Here is a 26,394-nt window from a genome sequence, read left to right as displayed (position 1 = left end):
GGAGTTCTGGGCACTTTTGATTTTTTCCTACTACGGTAGTCTATGGGGGGCAAAATCTGTTTGGTTACAAGCATTCTTCCAACAACTTTAAGGTGAGTAAACGATGACAGAATTTTCATTTTTGGGTGAACTATCCCTTTAAATGCTAAACTTACACACTCATTCTTCTGGTTTATTGTTGTATTTCCTTCTAAATCTACAAAAGAGTACTGTTGCATTGGATAAATTGCTATTTAAATGTGATCTGTGATGTCATGAATCTGTGTTGTTGTCCGTGTTATGATGTGGGGGTGGGAACAGAATGAGGGAAGGCTTTTGGATCGTGGTATATTGATATAAGACCGTAACCACAGCAACTTTCCTTCACTTTACCCAAAAAAAGGAATATCTCACACGGCAGACCCAACCGACCACAGGAACAAACTCCTATCACAGAAACACAGGTATTTGCCTTGGAATATAACTTGAATGTTTTCTGACACCTGACATGCGAATTTACTGTTCCACTGAGATCTTGTTCGGAGAGTTTTGATTTTGCAGATGCTCACTGTGTTTGACCCGTGTGCTTAATGCTTCTGTGTTAAACAGCTCACGATTTATTTAGCAGAAACGTCAGGAGAATTCAACATCAGGGTTCTTTAACCAACTCCAGAGTGTCTAGATAAATGTGTGAAGCATATGCTGCAGTTATGTATTATAAAAAGCTTATCAGATTATCAGACAGAGGATCTGAAATCTTCTAGATCTAACCTGATGATTGTTGTTTTTTGAGGAAGATGATGATGGCGTGGATGAAGAAGATTTTTAACCTGCTGTCTCTGATCTGTCTGTGCACCGCTCAGCAGAAATGGACCAAGGACACCTCCGAGTGGGACCAAAGAGGTAAAAACTTGAACATCACGCTCGTCTTTTCCATCAGAAACATTAGGAACGTTCTTGAAAATAAAGGTTTCGAAAAGAACCCACTTTATATAAAGAATGATTCATGGGTATTTAAGGTTCTTGTGTTGTCAATTATGGTTCTATGGTTGGAAATGTTTGAGTTGGTTCTTAAGACTTTTGTTTTCTGGGTTCTTAAAATACTGCAAAATATGTATATATTTTAAATATGGCTACAAAAGATCCTTCACAGTGATGTCACATGTTAACCGTTTTGGTTCTCCAAGGTTCTTCTTCTTTTTGGATCCACTTAGCCAAACTTGGTACTTGTATTGCATCGTTATAGAGCTTCTTTACTTTTAAGAGTGAAGAACCATAAGACATCAGTTTTGGTTCTTACTGGATCTTGTAAAGAAATCTTTGCTGATTTAGAAATAACTTGACAATTTAATTAAACTGTGGACAACTTTGACAATCCATGACCTTGCACCGTCCCAGTGAAATAACAAATTACAATGCTTATTTCTCACGAGATATTGCAGCGTTTATTGTAAATAGTTTGTCAATGTGGGTCATTTTCTGTTTAAGAATCGTGTGCCTAGTCTTCAGTTAAAATCTGAAAATGCACTTCCGTCCTGTAGTGACTATCCATCTTAAATGACGTATGTTAGACGTTTTGGGTGGAGCATCTCCTCCCCTTTAACTGTCAGTCTGCTGACAGTTCCATTTTAAAATGCAACGGCGGTTTTTATACATCAAATCGCAGAGAAAGACAAATGCCACGCCCACAATTTTTCTCATCCAACATTACATTTCACTCGGAAATGCGTCAAAATACGGAAGTAAAAACTTTGTGATAAAGGAGCAATATGGAGATTTTATTGGCATCTAGTGGTGAGGTTGTGAATTGCAACCAATGGCTCACTCCACTGCTCACCCCTCTCTTTAAAACACTACCGCAACTGACACAGGACAAACATGTCGTCACATTTTCACTACTTTGTTGAAGGACATAACATATTTAAGAGTTTGTCTCGTAAATACACTAAAGTTCTGTATATTGCTTATAGTTATGTATTTTATATCGGGATCAGATTGGCAAGAATTACTAAACATTTAAGTCAAAGCTTTTGCAGTACAAATGATGAGAATATAAATGTACAGTGTGTTCGTTTGTTACAGACAAATCAAATGGCAAGAGTTGTTCAAACCTGACTCAAGTACTGGACAACTGGAAATATGCCATCATGTACCAGGTGAAGGATCTGCTGGTCAACAATCATGCGTCTGTTTTACCCGATTATATCAGGTGAGTCGTGTCATTTGATTCGATTTTGTGAGCCGGTGTGGGAGCGGTCTGAGGCCATCTGGCCCTGTCCTTCACTTAATGAGTACAGAAAATTAGGATCACATGGCAAAAAAGGAAATGATTATTGGTCCAAAAATGCTTTGATTCAAACGGATCGGTTAATCTGCACAATATGCAGTCTTCAGAATGAAGGAAATTTGATCACACGCCTAAAATCTGTGTGGCAGCTTTACGGATTATTAATCACGACAAATGTGGTGTGCATCATTGCAGTCTTATTTCTTTTGAAATAAATGGTGATGCAGGTTCTCATTCTGATTTATTACCTGACTCAGAATCTGATTCTCAGAATGTGGCATCAGTTCAGTGAAATTCAGCTGATCCGATCCAGATCCATCCTAAAATAACTCACACAGGACGAAGGATTGATTTAAGAAAACAGCATTGTTGTTCTCGCTCATATTTAAATGTTTAGTTCACCAAAAAAGAAAAAGTTTGTCTATTTCGTTTGTTTCCCCTCATGTCTCTCAAAATGTGGAACGCAAAAGATGATGTTTTGAGAAATGTCTCAGTGTCTTTGTGTTTATATGGCCGTCAATGGGGTTCAAGTTGTTTGATTACAAAGCTTCCTGAAAAGATCTTCGACTGAGTTCTGTAGAAGAAAGAAAATCAAAACAGATTTCATATTGTACTTTAATTGTACATTTTAAAACCCACTCTACACATAAAACAATGACTATTGTGTTTGAATATGAAGGATCCAGGGCCTCTCTGATGCGATGGGAGATCTCTATAAGCAGTTTGACACCCTTAAGGAGAACCTGGGGAAATTATCCAGTAAGTTTGACAGAGTGGAAAGCTTTGTGGACGATCGCCAGGCAAGAAGATTTCCCAGGCCAAAGGTCTGGACGCCTCCGAGACAAGTGCCACAACACATACCCCTGAAAAACCCAACACGGGTCACAGGCAAAGAATTATGGGCTCAAAGACTGAGAGCCAGACGAGGCCCTGGTACTTAACAGACTGAAGACTGAATTTACTTCTTATAGAGATGTACGGTAATAATGATGGTTTTTTAATGATAACCTGCTTTGACATTAGCCCATCAGGTATTACTATTCGACAAATTCTGTTGTTTACGAATGTACGCGTTGATTGTTGGGTATATATCGCATATGAAAGGACCAATGGGTTATTTGTATAGTTTGATGGAATTTATTATTCATATTAGATATTAATGTATTCATTTTTGATTGACAGGAGATTTAGAAACAGAAACAATGTCAGACAATAATTAAGTATTTAAGTGTATGTTATGAATGTTATAGTGAGAATTATGTCATCATATGTAGGACAAATATTGAAGGTGCAGTGTATTAAATATTAAAATTTAACCTTAGCAATTCCGTAAGTGTAAATGTTATATTTTTATTGCAACCTCACGTGAATGTGTGTATTTTGCCATGTTTATTAAGGTAAAATATAAACACACCAATGTCTATAAAGTATTCAATCAACATCACATGCAGTGATTTTTTGTGTCTTTTTTTCTTGTCACATTTCTAAAGTTACCTATTCTAAACAATGTCTCATGGAAGATGCTGTCATCTTCTGGACAATTACTGTAAGACATCTGCAACATTCATTTGTATTAACACATATTTATAAACTGAGAACAGCTGCTTTTCTTAAATTTTCCATTTATAAGTGTTGTTATAAATTATATTAAGTTATAAGTACATTTAGTCATTTAGCAGACGCTTTTATCCAACGTGACTTACAGAGAGTCCAGTGTGCAATAAGTGATTTGTCATACAGGAGCAATAATACAATAGATGCTAATAAATTACCAGTTTCAACAAAAGTCACACCACTACCTGTTTAGAGAAAGAAGTGGTAAATATATTAAACATATGAAAATGTGATTTATGCAAAAAACTGTAAAACTTAATAAATTAAATATAGATGTTTTTCTTCCACTAGTACAGTATGTGCAAAATTGATAAATCGAAACCAATATTGAATCATGTATTTAGCTTAGTTTTATTTTCAACTTCATTGATGGTCAATGCAACGTGTTCTAATTTTGTTCGAAAAGAGGTCGGACCTTTATTTTGAAATGCCACAGCAGGAGATGACGTGGCAGTAATCTGCTGTAGTTGCAGATATGTCGCTTACAGTACGGTAAAGGTTAGTCCAGCTGCTTCTGAATATTTGTCCATTTCTGTTTCATGTGTTTTTTAATTAAATTTGACAAAGAATACATGTAGCACGTGCATGCGTGTGCTTTAAAAATATACAATAAACTGATATTGTGACTCATGAATTCCTGTGTTTTAACAGTGTCAATGTTTTTTTTCTGATGATTACGTCATCGTGTTTCTAACATTTTTGAGGAAAAAAACATTTTGCAGTGGGCCTAGGCTTGTAATATAAACACTAATATACATTATAGTAATTTTACTGTAAATCTGAGCTGACAGGTGAATTTAATTCAATTCATTTAATGTATTTTTTATATTCTGGTTATTTCTCCATTAAATGAAGTATCCAGCAGCCATACTTTGTGACATGGTCAACAAATGCTACACATTCTAGTGAACTGTTTTTCCTTCCCAACAGAGTTGCCTTTGATAAATAATCTTTTTTAATGTAAATACTTTATACAAATAAAGGACAGTATTGCTTCTCTGGTTGATTGACACTAGCACAGATGCCACATCAAATGAGACACTTTTACCTTTTGACAGGCCTCGTAACCTTTAGATCGTAATTTCTGTTTTACCATTTAAAGTTATTAAAATCGAACTGGAACTGAACACATAAGAAATGCTCTTTAATAATTTACAATTAAATGATACACTGTATCTGAAATAGTGTTTTATTACTTTGTAAATCAACAGGTGATGTGTATCACAGATTATTAAATATGAAAGTACATAATTTAAATATTTTAAAAAGCAATATTGGATTTAGATATTAAAGTTGTTCTTCTTATAATCATTCAGCAGACATTCTCTTATCCAAAACAACAATTTACAGTAAAGTGTTTGCCAAAACACACTCCGAATCACTTTATTTCTGAAGGTTGAACCAACAATCTTTGGCCTCAACCTTTAAAACCACTAAAGCACTTTTGATTGGACAGGTATCACCTAAAATCCAGGTATACCACAATATAACACTATACAGCAATCAATTACGGGGATATCTAATAAAACGCAGCTTGTTTTTATTTATCAGCCATGGAAGATGACGTACAACAAGAATTTCTTGCGGAGTTCAAAGAAAAGCGACTGGGTGGCTGGCAAATCTTGCAGCTTACTGCGGGTACGGGTTTGGCCGTCTACGCCGTTTGGGCTGGAGTTATAATGCCTGGCTTTCGCAGGGTGCCACTAAAATTACAGGTAAGATTTGACCGGAGAAGTGTGTATGTGTATGCTTCATAAAATAAGTAATTTAATTTATTGAATCAATAACTGATGCCTTGCTCTAGGTTCCCTATATGCCGGCTAGCAGATCTCAAGTATGTAACGTTATGACTCTCCTGAAGGGCAGATCTGGAGGCATCGCTGACCTGGGGTCAGGTGATGGCAGGATTGTAAGCGATTATCTTGAATTTTAGCCTTGTGCAATGATTTTCTAATGCATTTGCCCAATAGTTTTTATAGACTGCAGCATGTGAACATATGAGTTTGTGTTTGTTTTAAATGTGTGGAGGTATTAGAGGCGTGTCGTCGGGGCTTCTCTCCAGCAGTTGGCTACGAGCTCAACCCCTGGCTTGTTCGCCTTTCCTGTTTTCATGCTTGGAGAGCTGGATTTCACAGAAGTGTGTCATATCGCCGAGAAGACCTGTGGAAGGTAGTGTGAACGTCTACACTTTTCACAAAAAATATGATATTCTATACGCTAACTGATTATATACGCTATAATCAAACTTTACTATGCTATTTTGAATTCTACTCAAATACATATATCTTACAGAACCGGACTATAATGTTTTCATCTTTCTAGGTCGATCTTTCAACCTATAAGAATATCACAGTATTTCTGGCCCCTAGTGTTGTGAGTACCTAACTGATTCTCGAATCACATTCAGTAATAATAAGTGTAAATGCAACGATATTGTTAGTTCTTACTAATATCTGTATACATTTAATTGTTATAAGCCTGGATCTCATTAATGAGAAAAGATCTCCATCTCACTATTGATGATAAAGCCTCATTGATGTTGTACTGTGTGTTTCTCAGCTAAGCCTCTTACAAAAGAAATTACTGTCCGAGCTTCCTGAAGATGCCTTGATTGTAGCGGGACGTTTCCCGTTCCGTGAATGGACGGCGTGTAAGGTGGAGGGAGAGGGTGTGGATAGAGCGTGGGCCTATCACGTACGAGAACTGAGAGAGCGATGTCAATCAAAGAGTGAAGATCTGTCTAACCAAACCAGATAATCCTTTTATAATCAGACTTCTTATTTTAACTTCATTTTAGATTGTGTGATGTTTGTACTGAATAGTCAAATTGTTGTATAGAATATTTTTAAAGGAACGTATCTTATAATATAACATAAAAAAGGAGATATACATCTTAAAAAGTTGTATTTACTCTCCCCGAAGTTACAGAACACTGAACTTGACAAAAACAAAGCTGGTGTCTTTGTGGGTTCCTTATAGTGTGTAAGGCTGTGGATAACTTCCTGTTTCTTAATGTGGGCGATAAAGTTTTGTGTGTGTATTTAAGGATCTTAAGTATTTATCTTTCACAGACAAAAGTAATAAATTATATTTATTGTATTGTACAATTGTATTGTTTTTGAGTCATTTTTATTTTGCACTTTGAAAGTTTTCAACCACTCAGTTTGCACTCCTACTCAACATGTACTTAACTTGATATGTTGCATGAGGCGAAACCGTTGAGCAAACCACATAAAACAGCTCGATGAGAAACAGTCTCTTCCCATCTTCAGAAATGATCTGTCTCCAAAGATCTAGAACACGAATACACAGAAGTACCAAGATGAAGCATGACATTATTGTTTTCATAAGAATCTAGTGTCAAATCATTTTTAATTTGTGAATTACAATCTTGCATAATTCAATACTTTATATATACACTTGTGTGAAAGATTTTTGCTCAGCGGGAAAATATTGAATTGGCTAGAAACTGAGTGCATCTCTATAAAATACATTTATTGTGAAAGTATTGTAAAGCAACACACCTTACTTATGATTTTAATCAAAATAATCATTAAAAAATGGCATTTTGGTCATTTTTAATTTACAATTGTGTCATGAATATAATAAGCAATAGTGTCCTAAACACCATCACCAGAACAGTACACACATTTCAAATAAGGTAATTTCTCCATCCTCAATGAACACATTGCAACCGAAATGTGTCTTGTTGCGGCTGGTTTCATCCGGCCCGATATCAAGATTTCACTTCCGGTAGTGTAAAATGTAGAGTACAAAATATTACTACTTACTAGCAACCTGTAATTGTTACTGTAAGACAGACTAGAGCTCCTATAGGGGGCGCTTGACGGCTCACGGAGCAGAATCAGTTCATAGTTCAAATTATATTTTAGTTTAAAGTGAATTGCGCTAAAAAACGCAGTTGAGAAAAGTAACCGGTAGCACATGTCGAAAATATTCTTGTATTGCGCAATTTTTTACATCGGACTAATTGATACAATTGTGAACTCAAATGAACTGACAAATTATAGCCCTTATAACAAATGAACTGAAGAGTTACAAAATATTTTTTTAAACTGTTACAATTGTATTAATTACGTTTTATTAATATTACGTTTTATTTATTTAAATTGTATTAATTATTTGATTTCTATTCATTACAAATGCTCGTTATTATATACATAGAGCCAAATGAAAAAACAAACAGAAAAACATATTTGGAAACGATATCTAAAAGTAAAATCCTGAAAGCAATACGTTCTATGCAGCTGTTTATAAAAAGTTGATGTAAAATTTCCTTTTTTATTATACAACTGACGTGTTTTGTTATAAGTACGTATGTCCAATATGTCCGGTTCTCACTTATAAATAAAATTAAGCAATTATATTTCTACGTCCTATCCACGTAGCCCCGCCCACTCATTCGCTTGCAGCTTCACGCCGTCCGCCTTTCCACTCCCTTTTTTTCTATTTCTCTGTGTGAGTCGTCACTTCCGGTAGTTTAATGAGCAGAACAGAGGAAGCTGACGAAGGCCTGCACGATCTTACCAGTACCGATCCAAGGAGTGGCTTTATCAGCTTTCTGAGGGCTGAAATTAAATCACCGAACCCCGCATCACGGTACCACCTCCTCAGATTTAGAGAACGGAGTCCCGACATATTTCTACGACCGGTGTTGTGTTCGTTCTCCATTTTCCCCGCAGTCATTTTACGCGGTTCCTCTCCGGCTATCCGGACAGCTACAGCCTGCGACTCGCCCCCTCTTCGGCTTGCGCAAGGACCCACAATAATAACAACAAGTGTCCGGGAGCCCGAACCGGGCCCGGGCGTGTGCGGGACAGCGATGCGAGGTTTCGGGGCTTCCAGTAGGTGAGAAACACGGGCCCCTGCGGAGGCATGAGCGAGCACAACCGCATCAAACTGATATTGTAACCGCATAAGAGATCAGAGCCTGGGCATGGTGAGTTAACGTTCTTGCATTTACGTGTGTAAATTACCGACACGCAAAGCTGTATTTATCATCCACAAGGAATCATGTGCTTTACGTAACGGCTGATAAATCGAAACTAACGTTACGTGCACTTTTTGACTTCACGTCAAGGCCTGTTGTTTTGCATTGCTTTTAAAGCGTCCGTGTTTATGTATTTATTCAGAAACGGCCTTTGTGTAATAGCACCAGGATGTATTCGTTTGTAAATATCTATAATATAAATACTAGTGCATAGTGTGATGTTTGACACATCAAATGCACGACCTTTTAAATCCGCGTGGTATAACATGAGATTTTAAATCAATCACCGAAAAAGAGTCCGATAAGCATCTGCATGAATGTGCAACGGTGACCACCTGAACTGTAGTGAGGAAACCAGAGGCATTCTTCTCCTCGTGACGTCATCGCCAATGTACCGAAGTTGTGCCGTGAAGCAACACGAGACATGTCATGACTCATACAAAGAATTCAGAACCCTGAGCATCATAACCAGCCCACTTCCTGTATTCATCTTCCCCTTTCTTCATATATTCAAGCATACTTTCACACTTGATGAGAATTGTGAGCCGTGAGAGAGTCGACGTGTTGTGGTTAACGTAAAAGCCCATTTGTTATTACCAATATTTGAACATTCTGGCTGAAAACAGGTGATCTGTACACATAAATTGATGCAAACGGTTGGAAATCCATTTTGAAATGGCCTGATGCGTGTGACCGTCCTAATTGTGAAATACAGAGATGTAAATATGAGCCAAGTATAAAGAATAGTTGAAATGTTGTGGTTTGATCTAAGAGGGGCCGTAAATGACCGTTTGTGTATTGTACAAATAAAGTTATTCATCAGCTCCCTAACAAAAAGTGGGATGAGAATGTTGTATGTTGGTCTACTTTTAACATTTATTTATGATGCTTGTAAAAGCGATTAAAGTCGATTGAGAGCTGAAATCCTTGTCACCAAAATACAGATTTCTCATTCTTTCTGTTTGAAGGAAGCATGGTGAAGTTATCACTACTGATTAATATCTCTCCTCCGTCCGCATCGAGCTGCAACTTGGACTATATGTGACTTTTAGAAGTCTCATAAGCATGCACATTTGTGATATTTTGATGAAGTAGGTTTGCTAGGTGTGTTGCATGATTGCATGAAAAGGTTCAGATCAGAACGTCTTATATTTATGAAATGTCATAATTTTGTCTTGTCATCTCTCTCTCTCTCTCAAAGGAGTCAGAAGAGGCCTCCTTGCAGGCCCTTGAAAGTCTTATGACAGAGTTTTTTCACAGCTGCACCACCAATGACCGCAAGAGAGAGATCGGTGAGTATCCGTCTGATAATGAACTTTACACATTTATCATGTCCTTACTCTAATCCGCAGAGTCATCATTTATGATGTGGATTTTTAACAAAGCTCATGGCTCTGAAAAGCGAGGTGTGCTATGATTGGCCAGTTAACCAGTGCGTAGTGATTGGTCGAATACTGCAAGCATGTGACGGAAATGTCACGCCTCTTACCATATGTGGAACATCAGGTTCCAAAGCAATTGTATTGACAGGTACGCCCACCTTACTTGCCTATACATTTGGGCGGTCTTAGTCAACTCAGACCACGAACAGAGATAGATTTGTGGGGGTGTGGTTACACAAGGCGTTTCAGGCAGGTCTTGTAACTTATAACACACCAAAGAAACAGTAAAACACGTATTTGTGCTATTTGTTAAAAGTAGGAAATGCATTAGCTAACAATGAACAATTGAGTTTTTTAGCGTTTATTAATCCTTGTTAATGCTAGTTCATGTCAATACAGTAGTTAATGAATCATACATTTACATGAATAAATGTTAATAGTGACAAGGTTTGATTTTAATAATGTATTAGTAAATGCTGAAATTAACATGAACCAACATAATAAATGTTGCACGGGTATTGTTCATTGTTAGTTCATTTTAGCTAATGCATAAAATAACTGTAAACAAATAGCATCTTATTGTAGAGCGTTACCAATATTTCAGTTTGCATTGCCTTTTTTTAATGCATCTTTCATAATGTTAGGTTTGCAGAGAGGCTTTTGCATCCGACGTTTGACCAAACTGTGCCACGTTGCTATTTAGTCTCTCTTTTTGTTGTTCTGTATAACTTTACTGAAGCCATCACAGAAGGGTTGCACGATTAACCGTATATAACTGTGATAACGGTTTATGCTTCCCACAAGTTATTGAGCATAATCGTTGTGAAAGTAACGTTTTAAAAACAAGCACAACATATCACGATAAGGTCGGAAAGTCATCGCAAAGCTTATAAACTTAAGGTTTTAACAAACCCAACATTTTTTTCACTGCATTTCTATACTATTTTAACACTTCTTTGGAAAACCCACAGACTGACATGAAGGGTGACCAATGATTTATAAACAAAAGGTCAAGAAATAAAAAATGAAGTAGCAAGGTCTCATTCCAAAGGTCACAAAATGTTAATTTTTGTGGTGGTGTTTGGATGATTGATTGCGTGCTTTACAATAAGATGTTGTAGAAGTTCAATGGCAGCAGATTATAACACATTCATAGGCTTATGCTGACTTGAAATAAAAAAAAAACCTTCTGAACAATAATAACACTGCAACAATTTTGAGCAAAATTATCGTGATTATCATTTTACCCACGATCGTGCAGCCCATATGTTACTGTTAAAATAACTTATTTCTACAACTTAAGGGTGAGAAATAAAGATCGATTTAAATTTCAAAACACTAAAACTATACAAAAGTCCATAGTGTATTAGAAGGCATCAAGACACAGATATAATTGAAAGAAAGATACAAACTTGTTGACTTACAAGCCGGTGCAAAAAGATTTAGATTGACATTCAGGTCCTGATAAATCATAAAACTTCTTGATGTACTTTACACACAGTTTCATGAAGTAGACTCACTCAACAACACAATAGATTCGAGAGTACTCAAAATTTGCACATTGCAAAGTGACATTTTTGCTGAGAAATATGGCAAAATGTTTCTGCAAAAAACAGTAGATGCCCTACTGTGTGCGGATTGAAGTCGAGTGCAACGTTTGTGACCTTGTGGACGATTATCTCTAATAGCCGTCACACTGTGGTCACACAAATGAGCTGTAAAAAAGATCAATTTGTTTGTCAGATTATCAAAACAGAGCGTCTGCAGCCTCTGCAGCAACATCAAGGTCAGATGTACGATTCGAACTATGATCGCACCAAATCAACAGATATAAGCATGCTGTCATTTGAACGTTCCTGGATACTATCTACGTCAACGCTACATTTTCATGTTCATGCATATATACCAGACAAGATGATCTGTTAACTTAACATTAGACTCATGGAGTCCTGCATTGTGGAGTCGACAGTGTTAGAATCTGGTGTGCAGTGGTATTTTGCATTTAATCAAAACGTTTTAAATTTATTAATATTGTTTCTCCTGCTTATCCAAGACAGTTTAGCGTAGAATCGAACTGGTCCGTTCATTCAAACTGAACAGGTCTGGGTGAAATGAATGTTCATGTTTAGTGTTCGGTGTTGAACATGAAAGCAACGACAATCCTCTCAATGTGGGATTTTATTGAACCATCTGAATGTTTCTACTGGCTGTTTGTCTCACAGAAGAGCTGCTGAACAGTTTTGCGGGGCAGACTGGATCCTGGAGGCATTGCCTCTACTTTCTTTTCAACAGCCGAAATGAATACGTCATGATGTACAGCCTTACTGTGTTTGAGGTAAAATTCACTCATTGATCACAATTACATTCACACGTGACTACGGAACCTCACGAAAAAAAAACAATCGCGTGCCACAACAGAACACATCTACAAAGACTAATAATGTATGTTGGTTTAGTTAGAAGTCACGAATGTGCTTCTGTCTTTGCAGAATCTTGTCAATAAGATGTGGGTTGGTGTGGCAAGTGAAGACAAAGGGGAACTGCGAAGTTGTTTGCCCAAGCTTCTGCTATCCCAGCATGCACTGCTCCCTTTCTTCATTAGGAACAAACTCTGCAAAGTCATCGTAGACATCGGACGACAGGACTGGCCAATGTTCTACCATGACTTCTTCAGCAACACCTTGCAGGTACTTACGGGCCTGTCCAATCTATTATCCTACTTATTAAACCGGGTTTATTCCCCTTTATTTACTTGACCTTTCACATAACTGAGACATTTCGTTCATGAATTCCGCACATAGTCTCCTAATGCATGATGCCTATTATTTAATCAAAGACGTCTTCATATTTTTGTTGCAGTTGGTACAGTCTCCATCTCTAGCGCCGCTGGGTTTGGTGCTGCTGAAGATGACGTCGGAAGAATTGGTTTGTCCGAGAGAAGACTTGAGCGTCGCTCGCAAAGAAGAGCTCAAGAAACTTCTGCTGGAGCAAATACCCACCGTACTGAATCTTCTGACTGGTGAGACGCTCTAGACTTCACGCTTGGATTCTTCTGCAGAACACAAAATAAGATATTTTGAAGAAAGTTGGTAATTTAACAGCTCTGACCCCCCATTCATTTCTATTGATAGACACAAAACCATGTGTTCAGCAGAAGAAAGAAAGTCATAAAGGTTTAAAATGACAATAGGATGAGTGAATGAGTACAGGGTTTTTATTTTGGGGTGAACTCTAAAGCATTGACAAAACGGGTTCTGATGACTTTCGTGCAGATTTTTTTTTTTAACCTATTTTGGGTGAACTCTTCCTTCAGACACTGAAATTTATAAACATGTAAATCTAAGCAACCGTGTTGAGTGTCTGTCTTTTTTAAACAGGTATTCTGGAGACAGTATGGGACAAGCACAGTGTTACCGTATCCACCCCCCCTCCATCACCGAACTCTAGAGAGTCAGGTGAGTCTTTCTTTTTTCCCTTTAAGAAAACTCGCTTCTACGTCATGCATTTGCTGTAATATTCTTATCTGCAAGTGATATCGACAGCATTGGTTCATTTGGATGTACAAGTATTAAAGTCCCAGTGAAATAAAAAATTACAATAGCTAATTTTTCATGAAATATTGCAGCATTTATTGTGTTTGTAAATGTGGGTCATTTTCTTTTTAAAAACCGTGTGCCCTTATAATCTTTAGTTAAAATCTGAAAATGTTATGACTTCCTGTGATAAATCATCCTGTAATGACTATCCACCATGTCAGTTCCATGTCAAAGTGCAACGGCTGTTTTTATACATCCAATCAAATCGCATAGAAAGACGATAGCCACTATTTCCCTCATTTAAAATTCAATTTCAGTTGTCAAAATAGAGGGGAAAAAACGATCGCAACTTCTGGTTCAAAGGGACTTAAGGAAAAAGGTGTTTTAAACAGCGAGCTGGTTTTGTAAACTATAACGTATACATAGGATTTGGATAACCATTATTAAGTAGTAGTATTTTTCATAATAGTTTTATAGCCTTGGGTTTCCACTGTTTAAGATAGTCTTTTTAATACAACTTTGTTGATCATTTATTAATTCAATTACCAAAATAAATGAAAAAGAAAATAGCTGATCGAATATTTTTTATAACATAGTTGTATATTTAGGTAAAGTAATGACAATGCTAATACATGTGATCATTTAAAAGTAGTAAAATGTCATGTTTACAAAAAAGCTGAAATAAACAACGTAGGATGTTGTATAATCTAAAAACAGCAAACTCATTGTGATTTTTACAGCCTTGCTGATATATGTGACGCAGTCTGTGTAAACCAAGCTTAAGTTGCTAAATCAAATTATATTCTAATACTGTCCATCACAGTTTGATTTCTACTATTGATTTCACTATTATTTCATTCTTTGACATGGCCTTAGTCTGTATGATAGTTATCAAGGTTGTATTTTCACAGAAAGTTCTTCATACTATGAAACTTTCCTGTAGCTCAGTGGTAAGAGCATTGCGTTAACAACGGAAGGTTTTGGGTTCGATTCCAGGGGATTGCAAATACATATGTAAAATGTATAGGATAAAGCAATGTAAGTCGCTTTGGATAAAAGCGTCTGCCAAATGCCTAAATGTTAATGAAACAGTCAATCTGAATAAAATGATTTGTGCTGAGTTTGCGTGATCTGGGTCACATATTAGTATATAGTTGGTGACGAGTGTTTATCTTTTTGTCACCCGGTGTCATTGTCGTGTATGTTGTGTAGGAGTTTTGGCGGGCGACAGCTCACCGATGATCCTGGACGGCGAGAGCGGCTCTCTGTGTCTGCTAGCGCTGGAATGTCTGGCGCAACTTTTCAGCTGGATTCCCCTTTCCTCCTCCATCACTCCATCCCTCCTAGCGTCCATCTTTCATTTCGCACGCTTCGGATGCCAACAGCCAACCAAAACAAAACCTCTGCCCACCTCGAACGGAGACTCCGCCCCCGGACGTCATCCAGCCAATGGCGACGGGGGTCTCTCCAGGACCGGTCAGATAGATCGCGGCCGACTGGGCGTCATGGCCATGAACTGCATTAATGAACTTATGTGCAAAAACTGCGTGCCAGCGGACTTTGAGGAGTTTTTGCTCCGCATGTTTCAACAAACGTTTTATCTGCTGCAGAGACTCACAAACACACATTCACAAAGCAACACGCACACTATTAGGAACAGACTGCAGGAACTAGATGAAAGGTAAGCGGTGGGTTGTATTGCTTTATTAAATTCACTGACACAAGTTAATCTCTGCTTTCTGACTATTTCTGTCCGTCTCAGCTATGTGGAAAAGTTCACAGATTTCCTCAGATTGTTTGTAAGCGTTCATCTGCGGAGGATCGAATCGAACGCCCAGTTCCCCCTAGTGGAATTTTTAGCTTTGCTCTTCAAATACACCTTTAACCAGGTATAACACCTACGTCTCTATCTCTGGAGAATACAAATAAACATTTGTGCACTTGCTGATTTGATAAATTTGCTTGTAGCCGAGTCGTGAGGGTTACCTGGCCTGTCTTGAAATCTGGAGTATATTCCTCGACTACCTGACCACCAAGATCCGAAGCCGATTGGCTGACAGAGACAGCGTCATGAACAGGTGCGTCAGGTCCAGTTTGTGAAATTTAGCGGCATCTAGTGGTGAGATTATGAATCGCAACCAATGGCTCACTCCACCCCTCCTATTCGAAGCACTACGGTGGCTTACACAGGACAAAGATGTCGTCACGTTTTCACTTCTTTGACTAAGGAGATAACGTATTTACAAAATGTGTTCTGCAGAGCAGATTGTCCGTTTAGGGCTACTGTAGAAACAACATGCGGAAATCCACGTAAGGGGACCCGAGGTATATGTAGATAGAACTTGCTCATTCTAAGTTGATAAAAACGTAATGCTTAATTATGTAAGCTCTTTATACACCTCTGAAGACATAGTTATGTATGTTATACATTCTGTCTGGCCCACCAAAAAATGACACATTACACCGTTAACCATCTGTTTTCTGTATTTGAGCAGTGGGGTAACGTTGTGTATGTTCTTGCGTTTTTGCAGGTATAAAGACGCTCTTGTTCTGCTGTTGCGAGAAGTTCTCAACAGGATTCAGTTCAGAATAAACCAGAGTGAGCTGGAGGAACTCGACGACGAGACGCTGGATGATGACGTAAGAACTCAACATACGTGGATGCTTTCGAGGAAGCAGGAGGATCAGTTTTCGTTTGCCGCCAGTTTTGAATGCAACTCTTTTCTGCCTCTGGTTTCTATAGCAACAGACAGAATGGCAGCGATACCTGCGTCAGAGTTTGGAAGTGGTTGCTAAGGTGATGGAGCTGTTGCCGTCTCAGACCTTTTCTGTGCTGGTACGTGTGTTTGTGTTCTCCCTGAAAAAATCATCATCCTATTTGCAAGTCTAATACGGCAGGTGTTTAATATGAATGATTTTACATTAGGGCTGTTACAATATACTTTTATTGGTAATAACCGTGATATTATAAACCAAGATTATCGATATTTTGTGCAATGTACACGGGTCTTTATATCGTAAACTATTCAGCATCCATTCAAAATTGAATAAGTGTTTACAAACTTTCTCTCTCTTTGCCGTCATACCCTTGTATTATGTGTGTGATTTGTTGACCAAATAACAGACAAAACGCAAAATGAACGTCATCAATTGACATCATAAATCCTTCATAAATGTTTATGTAAATTCTTCATAATATGCTTATTTTAGTAATCGTGAATCCGTTTTATGTCAAAGTCAAATCCTATTTTTCACAAATGTTTGTATTAAAGCCAGTCACAAGTACAACACTTTTTAATTTTTTTTGCATGTTTTAGTTTCCAGTGCTCCGGGAGAATCTAGACATTTACCTTGGCCTTCAGCAGTTCATTGTTACATCAGGAACAAGTGAGTTTCTCTTCTTTCATCCATTCATACAAAACCGACCCATTCAGACTATCAGAATCTAAGAGATGCTTTCAACATTGTGTTTGTGATGAAATGCACACGTTGGTGCGTGGACTGTATTGAGTGGTATCCATTTTGTTCAGTGTAGAAATATATGAAAAGGAATTCATTATGTATAAAAACGACTGTGTCTTCACACCAAATATTTCTCTTTTCATGTAGTTTAATTTGACATTTTCAACACAGAAAGAGGAATTTGCTTGTCACATGATGTGTTTGACGGTTCATTTCCTTGTTTGTTGTGCAGTTTTGTTTGTGCTCTGTCAAGGGCCTGGGGAGATTTGTTTACAGTGTTTGAATGGTTGTATAATGGTGTTTAATTGGTGTATAAAGAGTCCGTTTAGTGAAGCTATGCAGTACTGCACATATGATCTTCATCACAGTCACGTTTGTTCTGTTTGATGGTGTTTTAGTTTTGTCGCTCTTGTCTGGTGTGGGATGTTCAGTCAGCTGTTGTTAAGTGGTTTGACGCCTGTGTGTGTGTGTGTGAGCAGGTCGCAGGCTGAACATCACAGCAGAGGCCGACTGCAGACGACTGCATTGTGCTCTGAGAGATCTGAGCTCTCTGCTGCAGGCCGTGGGACGTCTGGCCGAGTTCTTCACCGGTGACGTTTTTAGCGGACGATTTAATGATGCTCTCACGATCGTCCAGAGGTCAGTGCCTTCTTTTTTTACTGGAATATTTTGATGTTTGAATAGGTTTTTTCTTTCTTTGCATTGCAGCAAAATGTGCAGAGATGTTTAAAATGTCACAGACATTTTTTTTTGTATTATTCAAAAGATTTTGCAAAAAAAAAAATGGTTGCAATGTCCAAAATCTCCAAATCAAACTTAAACCGATTTTGCTTAATTTGATCCTTTAAGAAAAGCCAATGTTAGATTTCAACTTCCTGTGCAAAGGCTGTGCAATGATTAATAGCAATTGATCGCATCCAGAATAAAAGTTTGTGTTTACAAAATACATGTCCGTGTTCTGTTCATATTAATTTTGTATTTATGAACTTATTCACATGTTTACATTTGAGAAAAATATAACAATCTGTAAATGCTTGTGTACAATTTAAATTATATATAAAAAAATATTTTCTATATTTGTATATTTACAAATATTTGTTTATAAAAGCCAAAAGTCAGGATTAATCGTTGCACAGCCCTAAAAAGCATTTCTGTTTTGTAAATTTTCTTTTTTGTGATGTCGTAGTAATAAGCAAACACTTCATATGATTCCATGTTGCGTTAAACATAAACTCATTTTTGTCTAATTTTTTTTACAGATTGGTGGAAGTGTCGTGTTATGGTTCTCAGATCAGCCTGTATGATGTTGAAATGGCCGTTCCGTCAGTGCTCAAACCCGACCTGATTGATGTGTGAGTAATTCTAAAGCTGTCCTAAATTTGTTTTAATATCTTTATGTATTGTACTTATAAAATATGAATTATATCGTCGCTGTCCTTCCTGAAGCTTGTATGTGCAAATTCACTGTTTTATAGGAAATTGTAAAATAATTATAATTACTGTGTTGTCAAGCAATTTTTTTATCCCTTTTAACGGTAAGATCATTGCAAAAACCTCAATTGACCAATATAAAAGGTGACCAATAATAATGATATACTGTATAGCATGAAATATGGAAATAAGAGGTTTCAGAAGGACAGAAGCGATATTAAAGAAATATAATCAATTAATATAATATGTAATAAATATCACAAGTACATTTTTGTTATGTATTATATTTAATAAATATTATTGCTGTCAAAGGATTAATCGCATCCAGAATAAAAGATTGTGTTAACATAATCTGTGTACTGTGAATAATAATTTTGTATTAATTAGCACATACATGCAGAGATTGTACATACATACATTGAAGAAAAATCTAAACATTTATAAACATTTAAATATAATTTTAAATATTGGAAAATATAAATAAATTACATGCAAATATTTCCTAAATATATTTATGTGTAAGTGTTTGTATTTATAAATACAAAATTAATATGCACAGTACGTAGACATATATTATGTAAAGACAAACTTTTTTTCTCTATGCGATTAATCGTATGACAGCCCTAATAAATATATCATAATATTGAATAAATAAATATAATAACTCTGTTTAATAGCCATGCACAGTCATTGGCCGCTCTGCAGGCGTATTCTCATTGGCTGGCTCAGTTCTGCAGCGAAGCGCAGCGTCAACAACATCAAACACAGTTTGTTGATCTCATCACGTCAAGCATGGCCGCCACAACCCCTCTTATCAATGCCAAGGTATTGATTACACATCTCCTTACATATCGAATGCATCCAGTCAACAGTTTTCTGCTTTTCTTTAATGATTTCCTGACACCAGTTGCACTGATCTGCACTTATTCCAGGTTCCAGATAAGTTACTGTTATCCGCGTGCCATCTCCTTGTCTCCATGGCGACCACCGTCCGGCCGGTATTTTTGATGTCACTGCCTGCCGTGCAAAATATCTTCAACATGATCACGGAGAATCATAACCACAGATTACCTCAAGAGGTGTGTGTGTGGTTTTGCTCCAGTAGTTTCTCACAGTTTGTTCTTTGTGTGCGATGTCATGTTTGTTGTTCGTTTCATGTTTAGGCTCACGTCCTTGTGTGTCGAGCTCTGTCAAACATGTTACTGTTGCCCTGGCCCAGCCTGCCGGAAGCAGAGCAGCAGTGGCCGAGCCGTTCGGCCAATCACGCGAGACTTATCAACAGTCTTACTCAGCAGTACCGCCTCCTGCCCCGCCCACCAGACCATCACCACACAAGTGAGGCCGACAGAGAGTTACCATTGATAGGAGGGTGCAAAATCTACTGTTATATGATAGCTGGGATATTGCGATAATTTATAATGTTTGTTGGGAAAAAATAAATAGATCAGTACTACATTGTTGGTCATTTAGTGAAAAGTTGACCTTTGTTTAATATTAATGAATGAACTGAAATTCACGTTGTGTGTTTTTGTCAGGTAAAGCTGTGATCCAGCAGACGGTGTGTGTGTTGAAGGATTTGGTGGACAGTATATCAGGAGAGGCGACTAAATCACGTCAGATCTGTTACCACAGCCTCCAGGAGTCTGTGCAGGTCACGCTGGCTCTGTTTCCCCCCTTCATGCAGCAACCAGGTAACTGATCATCTTGAGATAAAAAAGACTTGTGTACCCCTTTTAACTTTGTTATTCTGTTTATCAAGATCATAAAGATTTACAAATAATGTAGAATTAGGGACCCGATATGAATTCTTGCGGCGCACGATTAAATTTTCCGGATAAAATATGGTAGAGGTTGGTTTTTATGGTGTACTCAGACAGGAGTGGATCTCTGCACTCCCCACATCCTTCTAACTGAACACATATACAGCCTGATCTGAGGAATGTGTAATGCATGTGTTGCACGTGTGGACTAGCTCTTACTCGGTTATAAGTTTCATTTGCACGCGTCAGCCCCCAGACAGAGCGGGCAGGTCGCAGAATGCACCTTAAGAGAAGAGAGAGAGCGTTTGTGGTTTTTGGAGGGGAGCTAGTCCTTGGGACATTTCTAGCATGGATGTTACAGTTTGGTTAAAAAATTGAATTCATTTGGCACGAGCTAGCTATTAGCCAACGGGATTCGTTTGTTCATATTATGCTTATAATTTGAGTGAAACACGTTGTATTTTATGTAGTTAATTTATTTTGTCTACTCTATTGACATTAAAATGTAAGAACAATTTTGTATTATTAAAAAAGTGATGCGTTTTTTTTTGTACAACGTGCAGTCTTAAATGTGATATCTTAAAGGTGAGATATGACAAGGTGATCTAAATTTAGCTGTCTATGTCATGTTGGGACGAAAATCATTTAGAGATAGCGAGGGAGCTGAACCGGTCAGGTGCGGAATGAAACTTAGCGGGTGCCGGAGCGGAGTGGGCCGAGAAACACAGTCCTGCGGAGACCTCCGAATGCAAAAAACACACTGTGCGAAACACAGTCCTGCAAAATGAAACCGAATGCAAAAGTAAAATGAAACGGGCCTAAATACCAAACAAAATGAAATGATGTTCTCTAAAGGTCCGTTCACATTATAACGATAACTATAAAAAATAATTCAGGAGAATAACGGTGTTCACTTTGTAACTATACCGATAAAGATACAGAGAATGATATCGTTGGGATCACTTTCAGAACGATTTTTTCCCATCTAATGAATGATAAAACATACTTTCAGACAGTTTTTGGAAGATAACGTTTGACTATTGGTGATTAGAATTAAAGACTGTAGTGGTCGGTAAGCGGTGTGTTTACGGCGGGAAGAGATGTAATATACGTAACGAGTCAGCAAGCTGGCAAAACATATGCTATACATCCTAGCCTTCAGAGAGAGCGTCCGTTCTTTGCTGTCATATTTTGGAGAAAAGAAGTTTGGGAATAGAACCCGAAAGCATGAGCAGTAGGTAATCTACATTCCTTTTAGTGACTGCGAACACTGCAGTGCGCTGGCTTAAAATAAACATACAGTCATTGTTATTGTCCGCTGGTGGGAGCGCAAATATAGTTATGGTTACAGTTATTGTTATAATGTGAACAGCCCTTACCTCTTTATATAATAAGTAGGGTTGTCAATGTTAACAGGTTAACACATGCAATTTTTTTTCGGATTAACATGTTAAAAAGATATTTAATGGCATTAACGCATGGTTACATTAACGTTAAAATGTGGAATTATAAGAATGTAAAAGTATGTTACATAACATAAAAGCTGTGTGTGATTAGTAAGTTACTTTTTTAATCGATTGACATCACTAAAATAAACATGTTAAACAATATAAATAGTGTATGTTTAATGTCACTGTACGTGGGCCACTAATCTCACGAAAGTGGTGCGATTAATGGGAATTTAAAAATGTATTTTATTGACATCCCTAATAATAAGTCTGAAAGAGCACCATGAAGGTCTCCCAAGAATTAAAACCATGTCCGAATGTGTCAGGTTTGTTTTTAAGTTTTCTAAAGGAAGCCGCAATTCAGAGATTCAAATCCACACTCCTGAGATGTCTTTATTTGTGTATGTTTTGCCTCTGTCAGGTATGACGTTGTCTCAAAAGGCAGCTCAAGGCAGCCGTTTAGGAAACACAGCGTGGTAGCTCACACACCGCTGTTGTCATGCAGGAAACTGGTGCAATCATAAAGAACCGTGAGCACGCTCAGTAAAACTGATGTTCCTCTCTCTCACTCAGATGTGACGGATGAAATGCTCAGTTTCTTCCTCATGCTGTTTCAAGCTCTGCGTGTGCAGATGGGCGTAGCCTTCACCGAGCAGATCATCCAAACCTTCCTCAACATGTTTACCAGGTGAGCTAAGCCACGTCTAGCATAACCTTGGATATTTTTCTGGTTTTCTGTTTGTGGTTGACGTGTGGTCTACGTCATATTCTTCAGAGAGCAGCTGGCCGTCAGCATCTTGCAGGAGGGCAGCTCGGGCTCCAATGTGGTTCAAAAATTTCTGAAGATTCTGCAGGTAAGACGCTGTTCACACCGTATAGATGGGTGTTTGGCTATTCTGTTAGCCGTTCAGTGTTCAACTCTATTCTGTTTGTTCAGGTTGTCGTTCAGGAGCCCGGTCAGAGCTTCAAACCTCTGTTACCCAGCATTCTCAGCCTGTGCTTGGATCAAGTTTACCCGATAGTGTCAGAGGTACAAAACAGAAATCTAACCTAAGTATGATATATCTTATGGCCCCTAAAAAGTATGCTCATCTTCGTTTCGGTGTTTGTGTTTTCAAGCGTTCCTGTCCAGATGTGAAAGCGGAGATGTTTGAGCTTCTCTTCCAAATACTTCATCACAACTGGAGGTTCTTCTTCAAGACTTCAGTGCTGAGCAGCGTGCAGAGAAGCGGAGCCGAAGAAGTCATGGAGAACCAAGCTCAGTTCACCTCTGCCATGCAGGTATCAACACTCGGCGTTAACATCTTCCGAACCACTGAACTGCTGCACACAAGATAATCGAGACAAATTTGGTCCGGTTTTTCCAGATCATCCTGATGGTTCTACAGACTAACTAATCAGGTTTTTTTACGGGATGTGAGCTAATACAATTATTCTAGTCGGGCTTGCTCCGATCTCAGGAATCCTGTGGTGACGACCTCTGGACGTTTATGAATGGAATCTGTATAGTCTGGGTCAAAGTAGTCTCGCTTAACCAGAACTTCATACTGAAGGTCTGGAATTTATCGCCATATGACGGAGAGGTTAAGCAACCAATCTCAATCTGTTTTGTGCCGCGTCATAGGGATTGGCGATATCGCACGATTCTTATTCTCTCAGTTTCTCAAAGACTTGCGGTTAAATGCCGCCTCTTCTGAAAGCCAGAGGGCGCTCTTGCGCAGAAGCTCCCTATTTGCAAAACCAAAGAAGAACAATTAGTTCCAGGAAACGCCTGTGGTCATATTCTATCGCTGTTCTTCAAACCTTTTCAGGTATTTTCATGATAATAAAGTTTATATATAGTGATGATGTTCGACCAGTGACGCTTTTTCAAACGTACGTTAAAAACGACTCAATCTCGTAGTGATTTTAGATCGAGCAGACGAGCAGTACTTTGTACTAATCAAACAGCCGTAGTTCACTGAATAGCTGTTCATAAAACATTGAATCATTTTCAGAATCGATTTCGACATTTATAATTAAAGTGAATCGCTATATATTTCGGCCAGCCCTACCGCGTCATGTTGAGAGGCGTGGAAATGTCCCCGCAGTAACAAACCAGTGTGTATATTCACAAACGTTTCAAAAGTTAACAGCAACAACGGTGATTATAAGTTTATGCCGGGAACCTCGCAAACTTTTACAAAAAGAGCGTTTAGTCGATCGTGATGAATTCTCATAGCAACCGTTGTATACATGACAGCTTACTTCTTAGATCAGACGGCTTCGTGTCGTTTTCAGGCGGACCGTTAAAGAACGCGACACCCGTCTCCCAGAAATCCTGTGAAATTCAACCAATCAGATGACGACTTGGAAATGTTTCCAGAAAAGAGTTCCATATGCATCATATGTTAAGCCGTCTTAGGCTGAGACTACGTTCACAGTGGCACTCCCCACACAAAATGAAAGAATTTCTTCAATCTGGTTTTTTTAAATCGAAGAGAAACCTAATCACGTTGTTTTTGGTCTTTTTTTATTATTAATAATTTTTTAACATCCTTTAGTGTGGCCTAGCCTTACACAATGAGTAACTTTACCCATCAGTCAGTGGGTTTCTTCTTTGTGCAATATACTCATCACTGAGCGTTTTGTTTGTCTTCCAGGTGTTCGGTCAGTCCTTCCTTCAGCCAGACATTCACATCTTCAAACAAAACTTGAGCTATCTGGAGATTCTGAACAGCAAACAGAAACTGTACCACAGGGTGAGACACACACGTGTGTTATACACTAACATCACAGCAGCAGTTGTTAGATATTGCACACATCCGTCGTATAAAATGTCACAACGTTTAAGCTTTTTGTATCCGCACGTTTCATGGCGTCAAAAGTGTTGAATTGCAAAATGAAATGTTCATTGTGTTGATAAAAATTTAGACGCAGTTTGTCTTGACATTGTCCTCTCCTATGCACTGCAGAAGCTGTTTAGAAACGCCATGCTGTTTCACTTCCTAAACGTCCTCCTGCAAGTCCTTCTGCACAAGAGTCACGACCTCCTGCAGGATGACATCACGCTGGCGCTCTACAACATGGCTGCCGTGGACTTCCCAGCGTTCTACTCTTCCTTCTTGCCCGAGTTCCTCAACGGCTGCCAAGGACTCGACCCACATCAGCGCACAACGCTGGCGCGACACTTCACACCAGAGAGGGTATGAACTTGCTTTTCACGCGCCGAACATTTTGTGTTCTCAGCGCCGCTGTACTGCAGGCGTTTGCTACAGGTTACAGTGTGAATGCGATGCATCGGCCACTTTTGGTGTAACAATTCTTGCTCCTTGAATCCAGTTCGGATGATTGTAATGATGCAACAAATTTACTGTCGTCATGTTTCACCGTGCAAGTCATGTCTTGTGTTTTCCGCCCCTCGCAGGACCTGCCATCATTTTCTCAGGGAGTGTATCGACTGGTAAATGACCTGCGCTTCTACAGACTGTGCAATGGAAGCCTTCCGCAAGGAACGTTGAAGTTATAGCAGCAATTCTCACCCGCCACACAGCCAAATCATGGCCCATCCCTGTAAAGACGCAGATCGCTGCTTTGGTGGTCGCACATTGCCTTTCGCCAGGGGCCAGCCTGTGATCTCAGTGGCGGCGTGTTTGTTCGCCTGCTTGTTTTATTTTTCCTTCGGGCTAGATTTTACACGTTGCCAATGATCAATAGGCCAAAGAGGATGTTCTACGGCTGCCGTCGGGACTGGAGTCGTCCGAAATCAGACGATGGGTTTGAAAGCACTGCGTTTTGGGACACTGCTGCGGAGCGCTGCTTTCTGAACTGTTTGCGAAAGTGAAAGCACACTTATTTTGGCAGAGATGAACAGACGGCTTTTAAAACGCACTCGAGTTGGTCTGAAGCGATCTTTCGTGCGAGCAAGCATTGAAGCATTTCTGGAGATGTGAATGGTTTTAAAGTGAACAGGTGCCATGCGGAGCGCTGGTTTTTCTTTTCTCTTAATCACCTGATTTTATTACCTCTTCCTCATTTCCGTGGAGATAGAGTCTCGCGTTTTTCATATCATTCCATCCTAAACCAGGATAAACAAACCTTCAATAAAGTTTTATAATGAAATGCATTGTCTGTGTTATTGTAGACCCACATTAAGAGGTGTTTGTTGCCATTTGACTGAAATTCTCGAATATGATGATGAGTTTTGTGTATCGTTTCACGTCGGGGATAAAATTGAGGTTCACTTATTGTAGGACCGCCAGAACGAGCAATACGACTGAATTTGTAAAACTATACCTTTGTAAAACCAATTTTCAAAATGTTGTTGAATTAATGTTTTCCATGACAACTTTTTTTAAGCAGTTTTACTTGATACTCGTACATTATATTAATAACAATAACTGTGAAATACATGGAAATAAATCAATAAAATACAAATAATGTAAAATAAATTGTGTGCTTAATGATATTTATTGGTTAAAAGTAAATAACCAAAAGAAAGGATA

The 26,394-nt window shown here is 38.3% G+C and overlaps 3 protein-coding genes across 8 annotated transcripts; all 3 read left to right on the top strand.

Annotated features, from left to right (window-relative positions):
* The first annotated feature begins 307 nt into the window (after window positions 1-307).
* Window positions 308-3,710, top strand: si:dkey-282h22.5 (uncharacterized protein LOC107988040 homolog). Of its 2 annotated transcripts, none has more exons than XM_056753521.1 (4): window positions 308-443; window positions 773-882; window positions 2,062-2,188; window positions 2,946-3,710. In XM_056753521.1, exons 2-4 carry the CDS (start codon window positions 777-779, stop codon window positions 3,205-3,207), a joined length of 495 nt encoding a protein of 164 aa, XP_056609499.1. In that variant the 5' UTR covers window positions 308-443; window positions 773-776; the 3' UTR covers window positions 3,208-3,710. The 2 variants fall into 2 exon arrangements, with proteins under 2 accessions (XP_056609499.1, XP_056609498.1); XM_056753520.1 differs by having other exon boundaries at window positions 339-443; window positions 777-882.
* Window positions 3,711-4,301: 591 nt separating this feature from the next.
* On the top strand, window positions 4,302-7,002 carry antkmt (adenine nucleotide translocase lysine methyltransferase). Of its 5 annotated transcripts, none has more exons than XM_056753098.1 (6): window positions 4,302-4,378; window positions 5,197-5,595; window positions 5,685-5,789; window positions 5,909-6,049; window positions 6,203-6,253; window positions 6,440-7,001. In XM_056753098.1, exons 2-6 carry the CDS (start codon window positions 5,434-5,436, stop codon window positions 6,635-6,637), a joined length of 657 nt encoding a protein of 218 aa, XP_056609076.1. In that variant the 5' UTR covers window positions 4,302-4,378; window positions 5,197-5,433; the 3' UTR covers window positions 6,638-7,001. The 5 variants fall into 5 exon arrangements, with proteins under 5 accessions (XP_056609076.1, XP_056609078.1, XP_056609077.1 ...); XM_056753100.1 differs by having other exon boundaries at window positions 4,332-4,378; window positions 5,432-5,595; window positions 6,440-7,002; XM_056753099.1 differs by having other exon boundaries at window positions 4,340-5,354; window positions 5,414-5,595; window positions 6,440-7,002.
* A 1,372-nt stretch (window positions 7,003-8,374) lies between these two features.
* xpo6 (exportin 6) lies at window positions 8,375-26,324 on the top strand. Its single transcript, XM_056753359.1, has 25 exons — window positions 8,375-8,840; window positions 10,093-10,183; window positions 12,496-12,608; window positions 12,763-12,960; window positions 13,133-13,292; window positions 13,651-13,728; window positions 15,022-15,490; window positions 15,572-15,698; window positions 15,778-15,887; window positions 16,341-16,449; window positions 16,553-16,645; window positions 17,127-17,196; window positions 17,751-17,910; window positions 18,531-18,623; window positions 19,380-19,527; window positions 19,635-19,781; window positions 19,866-20,037; window positions 20,238-20,393; window positions 22,484-22,598; window positions 22,686-22,764; window positions 22,848-22,940; window positions 23,030-23,191; window positions 24,553-24,651; window positions 24,865-25,095; window positions 25,317-26,324. The coding sequence occupies exons 1-25, from the start codon at window positions 8,838-8,840 to the stop codon at window positions 25,416-25,418; spliced, it is 3,378 nt and encodes a 1,125-aa protein (XP_056609337.1). The 5' UTR covers window positions 8,375-8,837; the 3' UTR covers window positions 25,419-26,324.
* Window positions 26,325-26,394: the final 70 nt, after the last annotated feature.

This window comes from Triplophysa dalaica, chromosome 7 (assembly GCF_015846415.1).
Source record: "Triplophysa dalaica isolate WHDGS20190420 chromosome 7, ASM1584641v1, whole genome shotgun sequence".
Lineage (NCBI taxonomy): Eukaryota > Metazoa > Chordata > Actinopteri > Cypriniformes > Nemacheilidae > Triplophysa > Triplophysa dalaica.
Note: the sequence above shows the minus strand (reverse complement) of the source record. Positions and strands in the feature narration are given on the sequence as shown.

Bases quoted from the DNA above. Each gene is read 5' to 3' on its own strand.
- antkmt (XM_056753100.1), top strand. From the start codon at position 5,434: ATGGAAGATGACGTACAACAAGAATTTCTTGCGGAGTTCAAAGAAAAG. The intron at 6,050-6,202 runs GTAGTGTGAACG...TCATCTTTCTAG, and splicing joins GCCGAGAAGACCTGTGGAAG to GTCGATCTTTCAACCTATAA. The intron at 6,254-6,439 runs GTGAGTACCTAA...TGTGTTTCTCAG, and splicing joins TATTTCTGGCCCCTAGTGTT to CTAAGCCTCTTACAAAAGAA.
- xpo6 (XM_056753359.1), top strand. The intron at 19,528-19,634 runs GTATTGATTACA...CACTTATTCCAG, and splicing joins CCCCTCTTATCAATGCCAAG to GTTCCAGATAAGTTACTGTT. The intron at 25,096-25,316 runs GTATGAACTTGC...CGCCCCTCGCAG, and splicing joins GACACTTCACACCAGAGAGG to GACCTGCCATCATTTTCTCA.
- si:dkey-282h22.5 (XM_056753521.1), top strand. From the start codon at position 777: ATGATGATGGCGTGGATGAAGAAGATTTTTAACCTGCTGTCTCTGATC. The intron at 883-2,061 runs GTAAAAACTTGA...CGTTTGTTACAG, and splicing joins CTCCGAGTGGGACCAAAGAG to ACAAATCAAATGGCAAGAGT. The intron at 2,189-2,945 runs GTGAGTCGTGTC...TTGAATATGAAG, and splicing joins GTTTTACCCGATTATATCAG to GATCCAGGGCCTCTCTGATG.